General features: G+C 43.6%; 1 protein-coding gene across 12 annotated transcripts in view; it reads left to right on the top strand.

Moving 5' to 3' along the window:
* The window catches only part of mast4 (microtubule associated serine/threonine kinase family member 4), a 149,144-nt gene extending 137,932 nt beyond the window's left edge, over positions 1-11,212 (top strand). For 10 of the 12 annotated variants that reach the window (XM_035390074.1, XM_035390067.1, XM_035390065.1 and 7 more), the window contains 5 exons: positions 122-348; positions 934-1,056; positions 1,255-1,391; positions 1,914-2,098; positions 2,269-11,212. In XM_035390074.1, coding sequence (XP_035245965.1) covers positions 122-348; positions 934-1,056; positions 1,255-1,391; positions 1,914-2,098; positions 2,269-7,661 — 6,065 coding nt within the window. In that variant the 3' untranslated portion in view covers positions 7,662-11,212. The remainder of the gene's footprint in view (positions 1-121; positions 349-933; positions 1,057-1,254; positions 1,392-1,913; positions 2,099-2,268) is intronic. The other 2 variants (XM_035390068.1, XM_035390066.1) reach the window with 2 other exon arrangements.
* Positions 11,213-16,758: the final 5,546 nt, after the last annotated feature.

Raw genomic sequence — 16,758 nt, 5'->3', positions numbered from 1 at the left:
TGTCAGTTCCGAAAACATGCTGTAACTCTCTTTCTGCTAACAGTTGCCAAATTATATTGTCTCATTGCAAGATATGAAAGCTTTCAGTAACATTTACACATACCTTCTCTCCTTCCTGCAGATGTGTTTGGGGTGTCCCCTCTGGGCAGCCCAATGTCCCCCTATTCTTTGTCCTCGGACCCCTCCTCCAGAGACTCCTCGCCCAGCCGAGACTCCTCCCTGTGCGCGGTCAGCCCCCGGCAGCCCGTCATCATCCACAGCTCAGGGAAGAAGTTTGGCTTCACGCTGCGGGCCATCAGGGTGTATGCTTGCGACAGCGATGTCTACACCGTCTACCACATGGTCTGGGTAAGGAACAGCAATACTCAGGCCCTCAGACATTTATTTTATGGTTTTCCCCTTTCTCCTCCCTGGTTTGGAATGCCGTGTGTGTGTGTGCGCGCGCGTGCGTGCGTATTAGCGCTCATTGCTGTAACCCCCACTATCGATTCAGGAGAGTCCAAAGAGGCACGTACTTTCCTCCAAGCATGTGAAGTTGCCGCTGGTCCTCACCGCACTGCAGTTCACAAATTCAGGGAAAGAGTGCTAAAATGCTGTAATCCTGGCCAATGAAACCCTCCGATGCCTGGCCAGCACAAGAGCCAATTGTGAATTGTTCTGTGGAGCTGTTGGCTGCAGTCAGCACTGGCATGGTCCAGAATTGGTACCAAACGGGGAGGCCCATCCATGCACTAGAACGGTTCCTTAACAGGCCTGACAAACTGACAGCGTTGTTTAAATGGAAACTTTCTGAAGCGAAGACACACATTTATTTTTAGATCAGAAGAGTTTCCTGTCCTTTGTAGTTCAGTGCTGAACTGAACTGTCTGACAGTGAGTGAACTGACAGCAGATCCGCAGTGACTGACAGCCGGCTCCTCGGTTTGCCTTTCAGAATGTGGAGGAGGGCGGGCCTGCGCACACAGCTGGGCTGAAGGCTGGCGACCTCATCACGCACGTTAACGGGGAGCCGGTGCACGGGCTGGTGCACACTGAGGTGGTGGAGCTGCTGCTGAAGGTGAGAATGCTGTACCTGTCACCTCTGCTGACGGGTACAGCATACACACAGACATGCACACGCGCATATACCAAGAGATATGCAAGCTGATGCAAACAAACACCAACACACAGACAGACTAACAACCATAAACACATATTTGGACCATACTTGAAGGGGTCACTCATCCTTACTGTTGCTGGTCTCACACGATTTCAGAGCGGCAGCAAGGTGGCCATCTCCACCACACCCTTTGAGAACACCTCCATTAAAACTGGGCCAGCCCGAAGGAACAGCTACAGGAGCAAAATGGTGCGAAGGACAAAGAAACCCAAGAAGGAGAAGACCCAGGAAAGGTTAGTAGGCTTTCCACCGCTCGCATAAAACATTCTCATAAAAAAAAACTGTATAGGCCTAACGACTGACAAAGATATAATTACAAAAAGGTTTGATGGTTTCTAGTGTTGCCATTTTGAGGCCAAACCATTCTGTGTAGATATTTGAGCAATTTTCATCTGCTGTCTCTGCTGCCACCTGGGAGTTTGTGTCAAGATGTTATGGCAGGGGAACTTCCTCTCTTTTTTGTGATGAATGGCAAAGATCCTTAGCATGTTATTTTAGTACTGGAGACAGCACATGGTCTACTGGTTTTCACTATTATTGATCAATAACTCCAGGACCAGGGTTAAGGACCACTGTGGTGACCACTGCTTTTTGGTATTGTCTAGGTTGTGCAGTAATATTGAGTCTGATTTTCTCTCCATGGTGTCTCTGATTTGGGTGCTCTGTCTTTGTAAGCCATGCAGATGGGACTATGAGGGGAAACGGTTAGCGGCTGCAGTATTGGGGTGACTCATATCCCCTCCTCTGTCTCACAGGCGAAGGTCACTATTTCGACGTTTCGCCATGCAGCCCTCTCCTCTGCTCCACACCAGTCGCAGTTTCTCCTCCCTCAACCGCTCCCTGTCATCGGGGGAGTCACTCCCAGGGTCGCCCACCCATAGTCTGTCCCCACGCTCTCCCACCGCTGCCTTCCGTTCCACCCCCGACTTCAACCAATCAGGTTAGCCGGCTATGTCCTGGCCCCGCCCATGCAGAGCAATTATTTTATTTTGCATTCTGTCTAAAGATTCTGTCCTAAAAGTTGCATTGACATACATTTTTAATTTCTAACTTAAATTTAAATGTTAATATTTTCTGTTTTATACTTTTTTCCTCGTATTTTAATTCCAGGTGGGACCTCTTCTCAAAGCAGCTCTCCTAGCTCCAGTGCTCCGAATTCCCCTGCTGGCTCAGGCCACATCCGTCCCAGCACCCTCCACGGCCTGGGCCCTAAGCTCACGGGACAGAGGCTGAGACAGGGGCGCCGTAAATCAGCAGGAAGTATCCCGCTGTCCCCACTGGCTCGCACACCCTCCCCGACCCCCCAGCCCACCTCTCCACAGCGCTCACCCTCCCCGCTCTTGAGCCACAATGTGGGCAGCTCTAAAACCACCCAGGCCTTCCCAGCCAAAATGCACTCTCCACCCACCATTGTGAGGCACATGGTACGACCCAAGAGCGCCGAGCCACCCCGCTCGCCCCTCCTCAAGAGGGTTCAGTCCGAGGAGAAGCTCTCACCCTCCTACCCGGGGGACAAGAAGCACCTGTGTGCCCGCAAGCACAGCCTGGAGGTGACACAAGAGGAGGCCCAGGGAGCGCCCACCCCCAAGGACCACGCCCTGCAGAGTGTGGAGGAGACGTCCTGCGATGCCCCTACCACCACCCGGGTGCGCCCAGCGGAACAGGGCTGCCTTAAGCGGCCTGTCACCCGGAAGATCGGTCGGCAGGAGTCCATCGATGAACTGGACAAAGAGAAGCTGAAGGCCAAGGTGGTGGTGAAGAAACAGGACTGGACGGAAAGGCGAGAGCCCCTCCAGAAACTGGAGGCCCTTCAGGAGCCTGGGAGCCCTGAAGCAGGCCCCTTAGATGGAAAGTCTGGCAGCTCCACACTGAAGGATGCCCTGTACAAGAAGCTGAACACCCGGGCATGCGAGGGCATCTTGGAGCCGCCGTGCAGGGGTGGTGACTCTGGGTCCATGGTAAACGAGGGAGTCAAGACACCGTCCAGTTCAGGCCTGCTGGATTGGGGCCCACAGAAGGGGGATAGGCCGCTGCCCAGGCAGGGGAAGGAGGCAGGCAAGCCCGAGAGGATAGATTTCAAGGCCTCCAATGTGGAGTTTGCCAGGAAGAGGCAGTCTTTTGAGGAGCGGGAGGACTGCATGTGCAGGATCTCCCCTACCATCCATGAGGGCCTCCACCTCAGTGCAACAAGGTCTAAGAGCCTTCAGCTGGACTCTGCTCTAGTCATGGACCATGTAAAGGGGACAATGGGTGGAGTCCACACCCCACCTGTCATTAGCACGGAGGCTCTGGCCCCCAAGCTGCTCAGCAGCAGAGGGGAGAGCGCTGTAGAGAAGCTCCAGATGATCTCCTCCAGCGAGGGGCCAATCAGAAAGACCTCCTCAGAGTACAAGCTGGAGGGGCGGCTCGTCTCCTCCCTGAAACCCCTGGAGGGCACCCTGGATATTGGCATGCTGTCTGGGCCAAGGACCTCCAAAACTGACACGTGCTTGTCCAAGATGATCATTAGCCACCCCGACCAGGGCTTGGGAGCTCAGGGGCGCCAACAAAGCCAAACCGAAAAGCAGTTGCCAGTCCAGCAGCCGAAGGGTACCTCTGTAGGGAGCCATGGACCACTCAGCTGTAGGAGCCCAATCAAAGAGGAGCCCACCACTGGAAAAGATAGTCCCACACTCACAAGCAATCAGTGCAGTAGCAGTGCTGACAAAGGCCTCTTTAGAATGGATCTCTCTGGTGAAGCAACAAAGGGCCTGGCTAAGTTGGACACTGTAGACGTGTGTGGGAAGGTTGAGTCCAGGCCTGGCGCGAAAGCCAGCTTGAGCCTAGTGCACGATCTGAGAGCCTCTCGCCCAAGTATCCACTCCTCCTGCGGCAGAACCCCGTCCATCCGAGAGGCCAGCAATGAGGACCAGGAGGACGAACCAGAACAGCCTCAGGAAATGGCTCCTCCACCTAAACCTGACAATGTGGGTGAGGTCTCCAGCCAGCCCTCCGCACCTAAGAGAACAGAGCTGGGAAGCCCTAATGTGACACTGCCTGTGCAACAGACAACCCCTGAGGTCCAGTGTGGGGGTCAAAATGCGGTTCCCCAGCCATCAGAAATGGTCAAGGAAAGTGCTGGCTCACAATCGGAGCCAAGCTCCAGGAAACAGGGTACACTCACGTCTTCTACGCTACATGGCAGTGTTGACGTAGAGCAGGGACTCCCTTCAAAACATACAGCCGACCAACCAAAACAAAAACTGGGAAGCAGCACCACTGACGCTAAACCGAACACGCTGCAAAATCCATCGTCAAATGTCCTGGCTTCCAGCTCAACAGACACTCCACAAACGCAGGGTGCGAATGTGATGGCTGCAAATGTGGCTGTTGTGAAAGCGGACAGCAGCCTTGCTGGGGTGCCTGATGGGAAGAAGTTCAGCACCTCCAAAAGCCCTGGAGACAAGGTGGAGACAGCCAGAGAGTCATGTGCAAAGGGGGAGACAAAAGGCGATAAGTCAGAGGAGAGCACTGTGCCAGCTAAGACAGAGGGACTGTTTAGGTGTGATAAAAAGGCCAGTAATCAGGCAGCCTCCAGTAATGTGTCGAAGCAGAATGCTGGTCCCACATCACCAAAGATAAAGGGCGTCTGCCCCACAGCTTCGGAAACTGAGCAGGAGCTGCTGAAAAATAGGCCTGTGGAAACAATTCAGACCAAGCAATCCAACAAAATGGTCACTCCCAATAATGAAAACCAAAACCAGAAAAAGTTAACACCAGACTCAAAAACAAGTTTGCCTTCCAATCCAGTGCAAGCTGTCAAACTGTCACAATCAAGTATAGAGACTATAAATCAGCCACGGTCTGGCATGAAGGAGTCTTTACCGACTGCAGAGCTAGTAAAGCAGGTACAGCCTGGTATTAAAGAGTTCTCAAGTTCTGCACAGACAGTCAAACAAGTGCAGTCTGATGTTAAAGAGACCTCAAGCCCTGTGCAGACAGTCAAGCAGGTACAACCTGCGAGTAAAGAGTCCTCAAGCCCTGTGCAGACAGTCAAGCAGGTACAACCTGCGAGTAAAGAGTCCTCAAGCCCTGTGCAGACAGTCAAGCAGGTACAACCTGTGAGTAAAGAGTCCTCAAGCCCTGTACAGACAGTTAAACTGGTGCAGTCTGGCATTAAAGAGACCTCAAGCCCTGTACAGACAGTCAAGCAGGTACAATCTGCTAGTAAAGAGTCCTCAAGTCCTACACAGACAGTTAAACAGGTGCTGTCTGGCATTAAAGAGTCTTCAAGTCCTGCACAGACAGTTGAGCAGGTGCAGTCTAGCATTAAAGAGTCCTCAAGCCCTGTACAGACAATAAAACAGTCACAGTCTTTCAGTAAAGAGACCTCAAGCCCTGTACAGACGGTCAAGCAGGTACAACCTGCTATTAAACAGGTGCTGTCTGGCATTAAAGAGTCTTCAAGTCCTGCACAGACAGTCAAGCAGGTGCAGTCTGGCATTAAAGAGTCCTCAAGCCCTGTACAGACAATAAAACAGTCACAGTCTTTCAGTAAAGAGACCTCAAGCCCTGTACAGACAGTCAAGCAGGTACAACCTGCTATTAAACAGGTGCTGTCTGGCATTAAAGAGTCTTCAAGTCCTGCACAGACAGTCAAGCAGGTGCAGTCTGGCATTAAAGAGTCCTCAAGCCCTGTACAGACAATAAAACAGTCACAGTCTTTCAGTAAAGAGACCTCAAGCCCTGTACAGACAGTCAAGCAGGTACAACCTGCTATTAAACAGGTGCTGTCTGGCATTAAAGAGTCTTCAAGCCCTGTACAGGCAGTCAAGCAGGTGCAGTCTGGCATTAAAGAGTCCTCAAGCCCTGTACAGACAATGAAACTGGTACAGCCTGACATTAAAGAGTCTTCGTGCTCTGTTCAGATGATCAAGCCAGTACAATCTGACATTAAAGAGTCATCAAGCCCTGAACAGACAGTCAAACAGGTACAGCCTGTTGTTAAAGAGTCTTCAAGACCTTTACAGACCATCAAGCCGATACAGTCTGGCGTTAAAGAGTTATCAAGCCCTGAACAGACAATGAAACAATCACAATCTTTAAGTAGAGAGTTCTCAAGCCCTGTACAGACAGCCAAACAGGTACAGCCTGCCATTAAAGAGGCCTCAAGCCCTGTTCAGACAGTCAAGCAAGTACAGTCTGATATTAAAGAGTGCTCAAGTGCTACATTGACTGTCGAACAGATACAGTCTGGTATGAAAGAGTCCTCAAGCCCTTTACAGACAATTAATCTGTCACAATCTTTCAGTAAAGAGTCCTCAAGCCCTGTACTGACACTGAAACAGGTACAGCCTGGCATTAAAGAGTCTTCAAGACCTTTACAGACCATCAAGCCAGTGCAGTCTGGCGTTAAAGAGTTCTCAAGCCCTGCACAGACAATAAAACAATCACAATCTTTAAGTAAAGAGACCTCAAGCCCTGTACAGACACTGAAACAGATACAGCCTGGCATTAAAGAGTCTTCAAGCCCTGTACAGATAGTCAAACAGGTACAGTCTGACATTAAAGAGTCCTCAAACCCCATGCAAACAGGAAAGCAGTCACAGTGTGGCATGAAAGATTCCGGAAGCTCCACACAGAACGTAAAACTGCCGCAGTCTGGCACGAAGCAATCTTTAACTCCTGCAGAAATGGTAAAACAGACACAGTCTTGTATTAAAGAATCCCCGAGTTCTGTACAGACAGTCAAGCAGATACAGCCTGGTATTAAAGAGTCCTCAAGTACTACACAGATAAAGCAGTCTGGCTTGATTTCAGGAAAACAAGCCCCTCTGTCCCAAGTAAATCCCAAAATCAAGCCTAGAGGAGAAACATCTCCTGTTTCACACCCTGCTTGTAAAGCAGAAGAGGACTCTGGGAGAGGCAGGGCTAAAGTTCTGGAGCAGCCAATAGTTAAAGATGGCCTCAGTGCAAGACAAAAAGAGCCAACATCCCAACACACCTCAGGCAGGCAGCAGACTCCCAGGGAGCAGGCGAAACCCAGCAGCAGTCAGACTGCGCCTCCCAGTGGTGCTTCACCGCCAATGCAACCAGCACCAGCAGAGAGGAGAAAAGAAGCACACAAGCACAATGAAGCACTTTCAGGCAGGCTCCACGTCGATGCGGCAGAAGAGGGCGTTTCGCATGCAGCCAAGGAGTGCCGCTCAAGGCAGCAGGCTGAAGGCCCCGGAGCGGATTCTTATAAGCAGACGGGGTTCGGAGGCGCAGCCCGAACTGAACTGAAACCAAGCGTGGGTGAAGCAAAGGCTGGGACCTCCGAGAAGCTGGTGTCTGGCGGCAAGAAAGAGCAGGGCGAAAAGAAAAGGAAAGAATGTGAGCAGACAAATTCCCTGACAAAGAACACTCGCAAAGACGCTTCAAAAACAGCCTCGGCAAATGACACCACTGCTTTGGAAAAAGACTTTGTCCGTAGCAAACCAGCCAAGGAATTGGCACGTGGCTCCACACTCAAAAAAACGTAAGAGGTACCTGAGCAGTAGCTGCCAGTTGTATCGCACTGTGCTGTGTCTGAAAGAAGGCGGCCATTTTCTTTTTTGGTTGTTTTTGGTGTGCAGTATCATTTTTGAGTTCTTTTGGAAAAATCATGTCTTTGTCGTTTCACATGCCTTCTATTTTTGAGAACCGGTGAAGCTGTTACCACAGTGTTTGTACAGCATGAGAAAAGGTATGTTTGTGTGTGTGTGTTTGTGTGTGAGAGAGCAGCTGTATGGTAAAAGAGACTGCTTTATAAATATCTGTCAATAAGAATTATCAAATCTAAGACTGAATGTAGACATAATTTGCTGCTGATTTGAATCTTTCACCAAAATGTTTTATTTATGATGTTTCGACTATATTCCTGTCACAGTTCTTTTTTTGACAAGTGTCAAATCAGCATTTTGGGATGAAGGGTTATATTTTTATTGACAGCAGAAGTTTGTGCAATCATTGTGATATCGTAGCGGCATTTTGGAGAGGCCATTTTAAAGGGTCAGTAGATGAGTGTCAATTTGGGTTTGTTTGGAATTGCCCTCAGCACCAAACTATAAAGCCATCAGAAATTGAAAAAACAGAAACGAATGAAAAAACAGAATGGTATTCATCGGCAGTCTTGGGATTGACCATGTGCGTACAGTTGTAAGCAAATAAGTACATTTCACCCTTGGAATGGAAAGGTAGTCTAGCATGTAAATCAAAAGCGCTTAGCATGTCATTGAATCAACCATTTGAAGAGAACATCATCTTAGTGCTGAACACGCGCTAAGGACACTTCATGCAGATTACAGAAAATGAATGTCACCAAAATGTTTATTTTATTATTTGTTAGTGTTGTTTTTGTTTTTGGATAGAGAGGGAGTGTGTTTTTGTTTTGGGTAGTGGTGCACAGATGGAATGCACTGAGTGCTGTGCTTCTCACCTAGAACTATTTAATATGGAATCATCTTATGGTTCTGGAATTTCATTGAGTCATATCTAGTGGAAGGGGCCTTACTGTTTGTGGGAATTATACTTGCTGTTTTTAGCAGGTTTTGGTGAAATTCACATTCCTTTCACATACATCTCTTTACATTTCTAAAAATTTCATTTTTATGCAAACTACTGTAAATATGATCAAACTAACTGTACAAAGGGGATTAATGGGCTTAATCGTGAGTATTGTTTGTTTTATATGTATATATTTTGTTAGGTTGTATGTTTGTATACTCCAGAATCTGTAACTAGTTAGGAGTCATTTCCTCTGCTTGGCAGTGAGCTAATGTAATGTCTGTACATGTTAAAAAAAAGGCATAGGGCAAGACAAGTATCATTTCTCTCAAGCTCAGTCTTTTTAACAATTTATAATATGTTGTGTTTTTACTTGAACTAATGCAAGCTAGTGCACACAAACTTAGATCAAAAGGGAAAACCTTCTTTAAAAATGTCGCTTTGGAACATAAGTCTGAGGGTAAATGCTTGCCAGGATGGTCTGATGCTTGGCTATTCATCCGTACATTGGGATGCCCCTATTGCGGCCATTGCCAGTTTAGCTGTGACGTTCAAATTCCCAGTGAGAAATTCTTGTTCCTTGTGACAGTGTGGGCAGAAACAGACTTTATCAATGGGAAAGGACTGCAAAATAAAGTTCCATAAGCTACATGTTGGCAAAGGTTCATAGGAGGCTCTTTTTAAATCAGTCTATTTTGGGGGGAATGTTTCTCCCCTATTTAAAAATGTGTTTGTTTAGATATACAAAATAGGAAAACACATTTCTGTTCATGGATGCAAAGTTTAAAAAAAGGCTCATTTAAAATTCAGGAATAACCTTCTATCAATATAGATTCAACAGTGTTTTCATCATGTAGAATTTACTGTCTTATCTCAAGTGATTCCATACATGACATGCAGTACTTAAAAATACAAAAACAAATGTAGTAAGATGAAAAGAGAAAAACTGATAATCGTCGTATCTGGACAGTGCAGACTCATTTTATTTACACAAGTATTTAAAGTTTAAAAAGAATATGCATGTTTAATGTAAAACACTTCCTGCTGTAAACCTGCAGTGTTAGTCAGATTCACTTTCTGGACGTACAATACAAAACTTATTTTGTTTGGACATTGCGACTGAAAATGCTGCCATATTTTATCCCAATCACATTTAAGAAAGGGTACTGAGTACATGCATAGGGCCATACAAATGCTGTTTCCACATTTTTAGAATTGCCAGCATGATCAGATGTGGTAGGATATGTCATTTAAACAAACGTGAAAGGATGCAAATGTGAATCTCTAATTTGATGGGCTTGTCAAACAACTATCTTCCATCTTCTTTTCAATTCTGTCTCTTGAAAACATCTGTGATAAAGATGCGCCCATTCTTAATCCATTCTTCTTTGGCCTTTCTTAACCAATGGCATCACTAACATCTTTTCAAACACTGTGTTTTTGTGAGATTCTACTGCCAGGTTTCAGCAGGCAGTGTCAAACCTCTATACACTGCATACCCCTAATTTGAGAAACTGATACTTAAATTATACTTACACTGTTGATACATGTAATGTTGACTATGCTGAATCTTATAGATACTGCATCTAAAAAAATACTTTATAAATGTATGCCTATAATTGGGATAAAATCTGTAGAAATAGGAAATAGAATATGTTAGGAATTAACTACATTAGTGAAATAATGCTCAGACACTGAAGTGTTTAAAAAAAAAAAATTAAAATGCATTTTTACTAATTATTTCATATTATTACCATCATGTATTTTGTGATGACAGGGAAGACCTTATTTAATGCACCTTAAGTAAAGTGAGATTCCACCCACCCCTTTAATGAAATATATGGAAAGAGCAAAATAGCATTGTTGAAATGAAGGGGACAAGTGTAGTATCTTGTGCTGTTTTATTGTGTATACTCATTCATGAATAACTAAAATTATGTTCTAAAAAAAAAAAAGAATAAAATAAAAATCACATGACTTGGAGCGATGGAGCACCTGTCTGTCCCCATGCCTTTTCTCTGTTTTCTTCTAAAGGTCGACCCATTTGAATCCTTAAAGCACATTCAATGTTTGTTTACAGATACTTCATGGATGTATATTTTGTATATTGTACTATTAATTTGCCAAATCTATGTGCTGCATCACACAAAGTAATATGGTGAATAGTATATGTAGCTTGTGCCTCATCCTCCCAGCCAGGGCGTGCTGTAAATGACTGTAAAGTCTATGTGGTTGCCAGTTCAAATCTGTGTAAATTACCTGTCCGGTTCTGTATGGTCTCTCGCTGTTTTTTTTTTTTTTTTGTTTTTGTTTTTTCCTTCCATTTTTTTGTTGTGTTTCATTTGATTTTCATTTTATGTGTGTGAACTAGTATTAGATGAATTTGCTTATTTACAGTGTGTCTTTTAGGATCTGTGCAATAAAGAAGTGTTTGCATTTTGTATTTTGCCCAAGGAAAGCTCTATGGATGTCATAGATGTTGTATATTAAACAGATATTTATACTTCTAAAGTTGCATAACACTAAAAATAAAAAGCATGACAAAATTCCTGACTAGTCTTTGGTCATTTATTGATGGATGGACTGTGTGTGCTGAGAATTTGTTTAGATCATAGTATTTTGAATTTCTTTTTATAATAAGTTGTCATATTTTCCCTATTGGATTTTCTTGATTGTTTGAGATCATATGATGAAAGAATCTTTGTTAGTTATCTCCACAGTTTATCCCCATGGTCCAACCTTCCACAATCAAACTGCACCAATCAAACTGCACTGATCTCAGCTGAAAAGATCTCATTCTTTGAGGCAGCAACAGACTGACAGTAACAGCACAAAACTTTCAGAACACCAATGTAAAAGGAATAAATTCAATATATTTGAATGAGCAAATGATCTTTTGAGAATTGTGGCTACATTCTAAATGAAATCCATCCATCCATTCTCTAACCGCTTGGTGCAGGTCAGGGTCGCGGTGGCAAAGGGGCCACCAGAGCAACCCAGACGTCCCACAACGACTTCCGCCAACTCATCCCGGTGGATCCCCAGACGATCCCAGGCCAGCCTTTGGATATAATCCCTAAATTAAAATCTAAATTAAATGTTCCAATAAATCCCACCAGGTGGCTCCTACCAACCTCATTTTCCGATGGATTCAGTATTCTCGAATGTGCAGTAGTGACTCCTCCATCATAGTTGGCGCTGCCAAATTCCCCCATGTGAGCATCACTGGGCGCACTATTTTTATTTAATTTTTTTGTTTTTACTTCATTGCACACTGCTGTCCACTAGCCGAGCTGAACAATCATTGGATAGGTGTTGCTGTAATAGTACTGGTAAATTGCAGGCACCAAATCGACCAGAGAAGTCACTATCATGTATTGTGTTAGAGAATCTGCTATAGAATGAAACCATTCTTGCAACGTGGAACATTGAACATTACTGTTTCTTTCAGCATTGTGTCTGAGCACCCACCTGGATAGACCACAGTAGATGAGGCTTTTGAGCATGGTAAGAGGGCTGTTGTTCATGGAGGCCATGCAGTTGAAGCTTAAATCAGATTTTGAACTGAACTTGAGGGCTTGTCCGGGATGCTTTGTAAGTTATAATCACTGCAATCACAGACCCCCCCCCCCCCCCCCCCCCAAAAAAAAGATTAATTTCTATTTTGCCCTAAAAAATGTTTTGTTCAGGAAACAATTCAGTTTACAAGTTTCAGTTTTAGAGTGGTCCAAGCTGAGTCCTCTCAATGTAAATTCTAAAAATTCTGTCAACTAATTTTGCAAGAGATAGATAGAATGTCTTGCAAATAAATGTTTTACTATAATAAACAATTGGCAATTAACTTATTTTTCTACTGTTTTTAAGAACTAATTACATTTGAGATTATGAAAATGAATTTAGTGGACATGTGAACCTTACATACTAATTTCTATGTTGCTGTTTTTTTTCACAGAAGAATACTGCGTTTACCTATTGCTTAGATCAGTTGTGTCTGACACATCAAACTTACTGAGCTGTTTCAGTGAAAAGACAATAATAGCATCTGTCCCTCCATAATGGAGACAGTGTTAGCACCATGAGTGCCTCTCGCTTTTCAAAAGAACCAAGGAAAGGCACAACTTAAAACCTGAAACTTAAAAGAATAATGGGGAAGTAGAAGTGTATAATCTAAACCTCATCTTCCTCAGGTGATGTGAATGCACTGTGGAAGCATTGTTATTCTTCTAGGGATAGCCTAAAAACATTCAGGGGCATTGCACTGGACACAGTGTATAAAGGGCATTTAACATGGTAACAAAATGACCACTATAGCTAGATAAGTTACAATAAAATCAGTGCCCTCGTAGAAATTACTGATACAACACCTGCTAAATGAAATGCAGGTCAAAATGCAGGACAATCTCTTGACTGAATCTTGAATTAAAGAATGCATTCATTAATAACCATAAGAACCAATATCTGGGCATGTACTTCATAGATTTATTTAAACAAGGATTTACTGTGGGCTTTATTGTATGTAAAACATGTGGGGTCAAAAGTGTGAACTGAACTTTACACTGGAAAATTATTCAGCTAGAACTTTAACTCCACCTTAACTCTAATCCAAGTGTGCTGCATGCGTTTTGTTGTATTTCTTATATAATTTTTGTATGACATTCATATAATTACTGTAATGTGTTTGATGCATATATTGTGTATAATGCAAACTACTACAGCTGATGTGCCCAGGAGGCACAAAAATAAATATGTTTATGAATTTGGAAAAAAAATATATCAATAAAAAATGTGACATGTTAGGTGGACGAAACCAACAATTCTATGCAAAAACCTGGCTGCGTGACAGGAGAGTGTCTTTGCTCGATACACTGTTGTCTTGGTTATGTTTTTCTACAGGGACGCATCATCATATCATCAGGTATGACAGATTTATTACAGGGACCTGATGAGCTCAAACCTGTGAAAGAAATGGCCTTCTGGAACAATGCTGGGACCCTGGGGTTGTCATTACGCACTGGTGAGCTGATCTCAGAGACACAGGCCTTCTCGCTGCCTGTCATCAATCAATCAAGGACATCAATCATCATACAAATATCAAAATAAAGGTCATTCAAATTTCTACCAGGCCAACATAAGACAATTTATTCAAGACATCCGATGCACATTTTCTGGTCATTATGGTTGTCAGTGTGACAGATGTGAATGTGAATGGCCGTGATTACAGTGTCAGAGAACCCACTTGTATTGTCACCGGCAATGTATTCTGATCTGCTTTAAATCAAAATTCAAACTATGTCCAGCATTGGCCAAAGGCTTCTCCTGCACTCTCCAAGAATGTGCTGATATACAGAAAAAACAAATTTAGAAATATCGTGGCATTTCTTCATAAAAATACGTAGCCTCTCAGTTGTTGTTTTTTTTTCTTCATTTTTTTAATTGTGTGACAGTCAGGAATTGCATGACTGCATTGTTCTGTTTGTACTACATATCCTGGCCAGCAGGTGGCAATGTGATCCCACTGGTGTTGTGAATTATTTATTTATTTATTTATTTAACATTTTGACTATTACACAACCTCCATCTCTGAGAGCGGTAAATAAACACACATTATATAAATAGAAATGATTCCGAGAAAATTAGGGTACCTTCAATGGGGACAAAGCTAATCATTAATAAAATGAAATGTGAATACACTAAAAATTATTTCAGATTGTCTGTAATTTTTACATACGCATTTTTAATAGTTGAATGATTAAAATGAAAATTATAAAGGAAAATATAAAACCAGGAGACTTTGCCGGCATTCATATGTAAATTTGTAATGTGAGAAAACGCCACTGAAAACGCAGTTTCTCAAAATACCACATGAACATAACAATCAAGCAGTGAGACCATTGCACACGATCTGCTGCATCCCAACCCACATCGGCCATTTAACCGGAGTCGTGATAGTGCAGGTTTTACACTGCCCACGCTTAGGTATTAGTAAGCAAAAAAAAAAAAAACTAATCCTCTTAGAATATTTTAAAAATGGTCCAATTAAATGGGGCAGAAAACTGTATTTGCTATTGAGGACAGTGCAGCAACTGTCAGTCCAGCCTTAGTACTGCCAAAGGTCTTGCATGACAGAGCTTAACACAAAGACCAGACAGCAGGGCTCTTCTGACCTAAATCGCTCAATTAGACATCAATGAGCGGGCCGCTCGCAGGGGCCGACAAGGCAGCCCTTAATCTTCCCAAAATTTAAATAATCTTGACAACCTACAGTGAAATCCTCCAAAAGGGGGATGCGTGGTGCGTTCTGACCATCACAAAGTGCCACACTTGGCTTCTGTACTTTGGCGGAGGCCCCCACCTTGAATAAGGAGGATTCGCTGGGGAGCATGGCCTTCTGGGTGGGTAAACAAGCAAAATATAATAATAGGCTCTGTGCTGGACCATCGTCGTTAGCTGCTGCCAAGAAGGACAATTTCCCACAGCCCTGAAAGTTTGTTTGGGTTTGTGTTATCACCAAGGCTGGAATGATGAATGTGCGATCAGTCCCTTTCGAGAAAGAATTTTCACTTTTTGTTGTATTTGTCAAATTGTGACAAAATTCTCCTCTGCTGTATGTTTGTTTATTACTGTTCTGAGCTCCTTTTGTGCTCAAAGTAGTTCTACTCTCAAGCAATCAACTCACCATTCCATTACTCCTGTTGTTTATTTGATCTGTTGCAATACATATGGACCTTGTTCATTTTTCCAGTTGCTTTACAGTTTATCACATTAATCTAATAGAGAAATGGGCTGAATTGTGACAAAAATATGACAAAAAATTATTTGTATATAAATGAACAATCAACATAGTTTCCTGCACTGACAAGTTTGAGTCACGCATTGTTGTGTGAATAGCAAGCATGCTCTGTTGAAAGACCTCGGTAAACCAGTGTTTGCCTTCATTATTTGGCCACCTTAAATACACAGTTCCCACATGACCCTGTACTGTTCTTAGAAGACTCTTCTGTCTTCTTTCCTAAACTACTCGGAGTGAAAGATGGAAGCAAAAGAAATGGGGTTTATATGTCAGGGCCTATTGATACGTCTGGTGAAAGAGTCCCTCCGTTATTATAGGCTTCAGTTTACTCCTGCCATCAATAACACTCGCCATTATGGAACGGACAGTTTTAAATTAAAGCCCCGTCACCCCACCCCACCCCAATCCCCTCCCCTCCCTCGCACACCCAACCCCCACCCCCACGGCCATTACTCATTATAGTGCAGTGCCTAACACTGGCACAGCTGCAGACTGTTTTACATATCGGTCCTTTAAGCTCACCTTGTCCATCACCCTGACAAACCTTTCTATGGCTTCCATCATAATTTTTATATTAAAATAAAACAGTTATGAATAATAAATTTGGAGGTTAATAAAACAAGGGCAAACAAATCTGCGGTGGCAGGGTGAAATATTGTAAAGTCTGGACTATAAATCAACGTGATGGACAGTCTATGCTTCACTGGACATATCACTGATGCCATTCAACACACTTTGCGGCAGTGTTTGATCAGTGCATTGTCAGCAGAGTTTCTTCAAGGCCTAAGAAAGTGAGCCAGTATATTCTAATTAATGTGATCCATGCTTTCAGATTAAACCCAAAAATGTAATTAATAAGTCTTGTTAAACAGCTTGTGAGTTCCTGTTTCATATACATGCATGATCATTATATAGGTATGTATGGAGTAAATTTAATCCGGCTGTTCTGGATTCTGACAGCGAGGTGTCCTGATGTCCTTTTAATTATCGAAATGTACATTTTTGGGAAAATATACCTGAAAACATTTCCCCCATTTAAGTGTAATTTGCCGTCAACTCAAACAAATGTCAATATTTACAGAGGCAAAATGAATTATAAATATAAAATGTTTGCACATATATTAATTTTTTCATTTTTAAAATAAAATCCTTCATTAGCAGCTTTTGTGTGTGTGTTGTGTGGTGCAGTTCTCACCAGCTATCTACTAGTCATATCTTTTCCCACCAACAGCCCTGCTGCCTGTCAATGGAGGAGAATGATCTCAGCTTTCTAATTTCAACTGTCATTGCATCTGAAATGGTCT

The sequence above is a fragment of the Anguilla anguilla genome, chromosome 14 (assembly GCF_013347855.1).
Source record: "Anguilla anguilla isolate fAngAng1 chromosome 14, fAngAng1.pri, whole genome shotgun sequence".
Lineage (NCBI taxonomy): Eukaryota > Metazoa > Chordata > Actinopteri > Anguilliformes > Anguillidae > Anguilla > Anguilla anguilla.
This window is presented reverse-complemented; position numbering and strand designations above follow the sequence as displayed.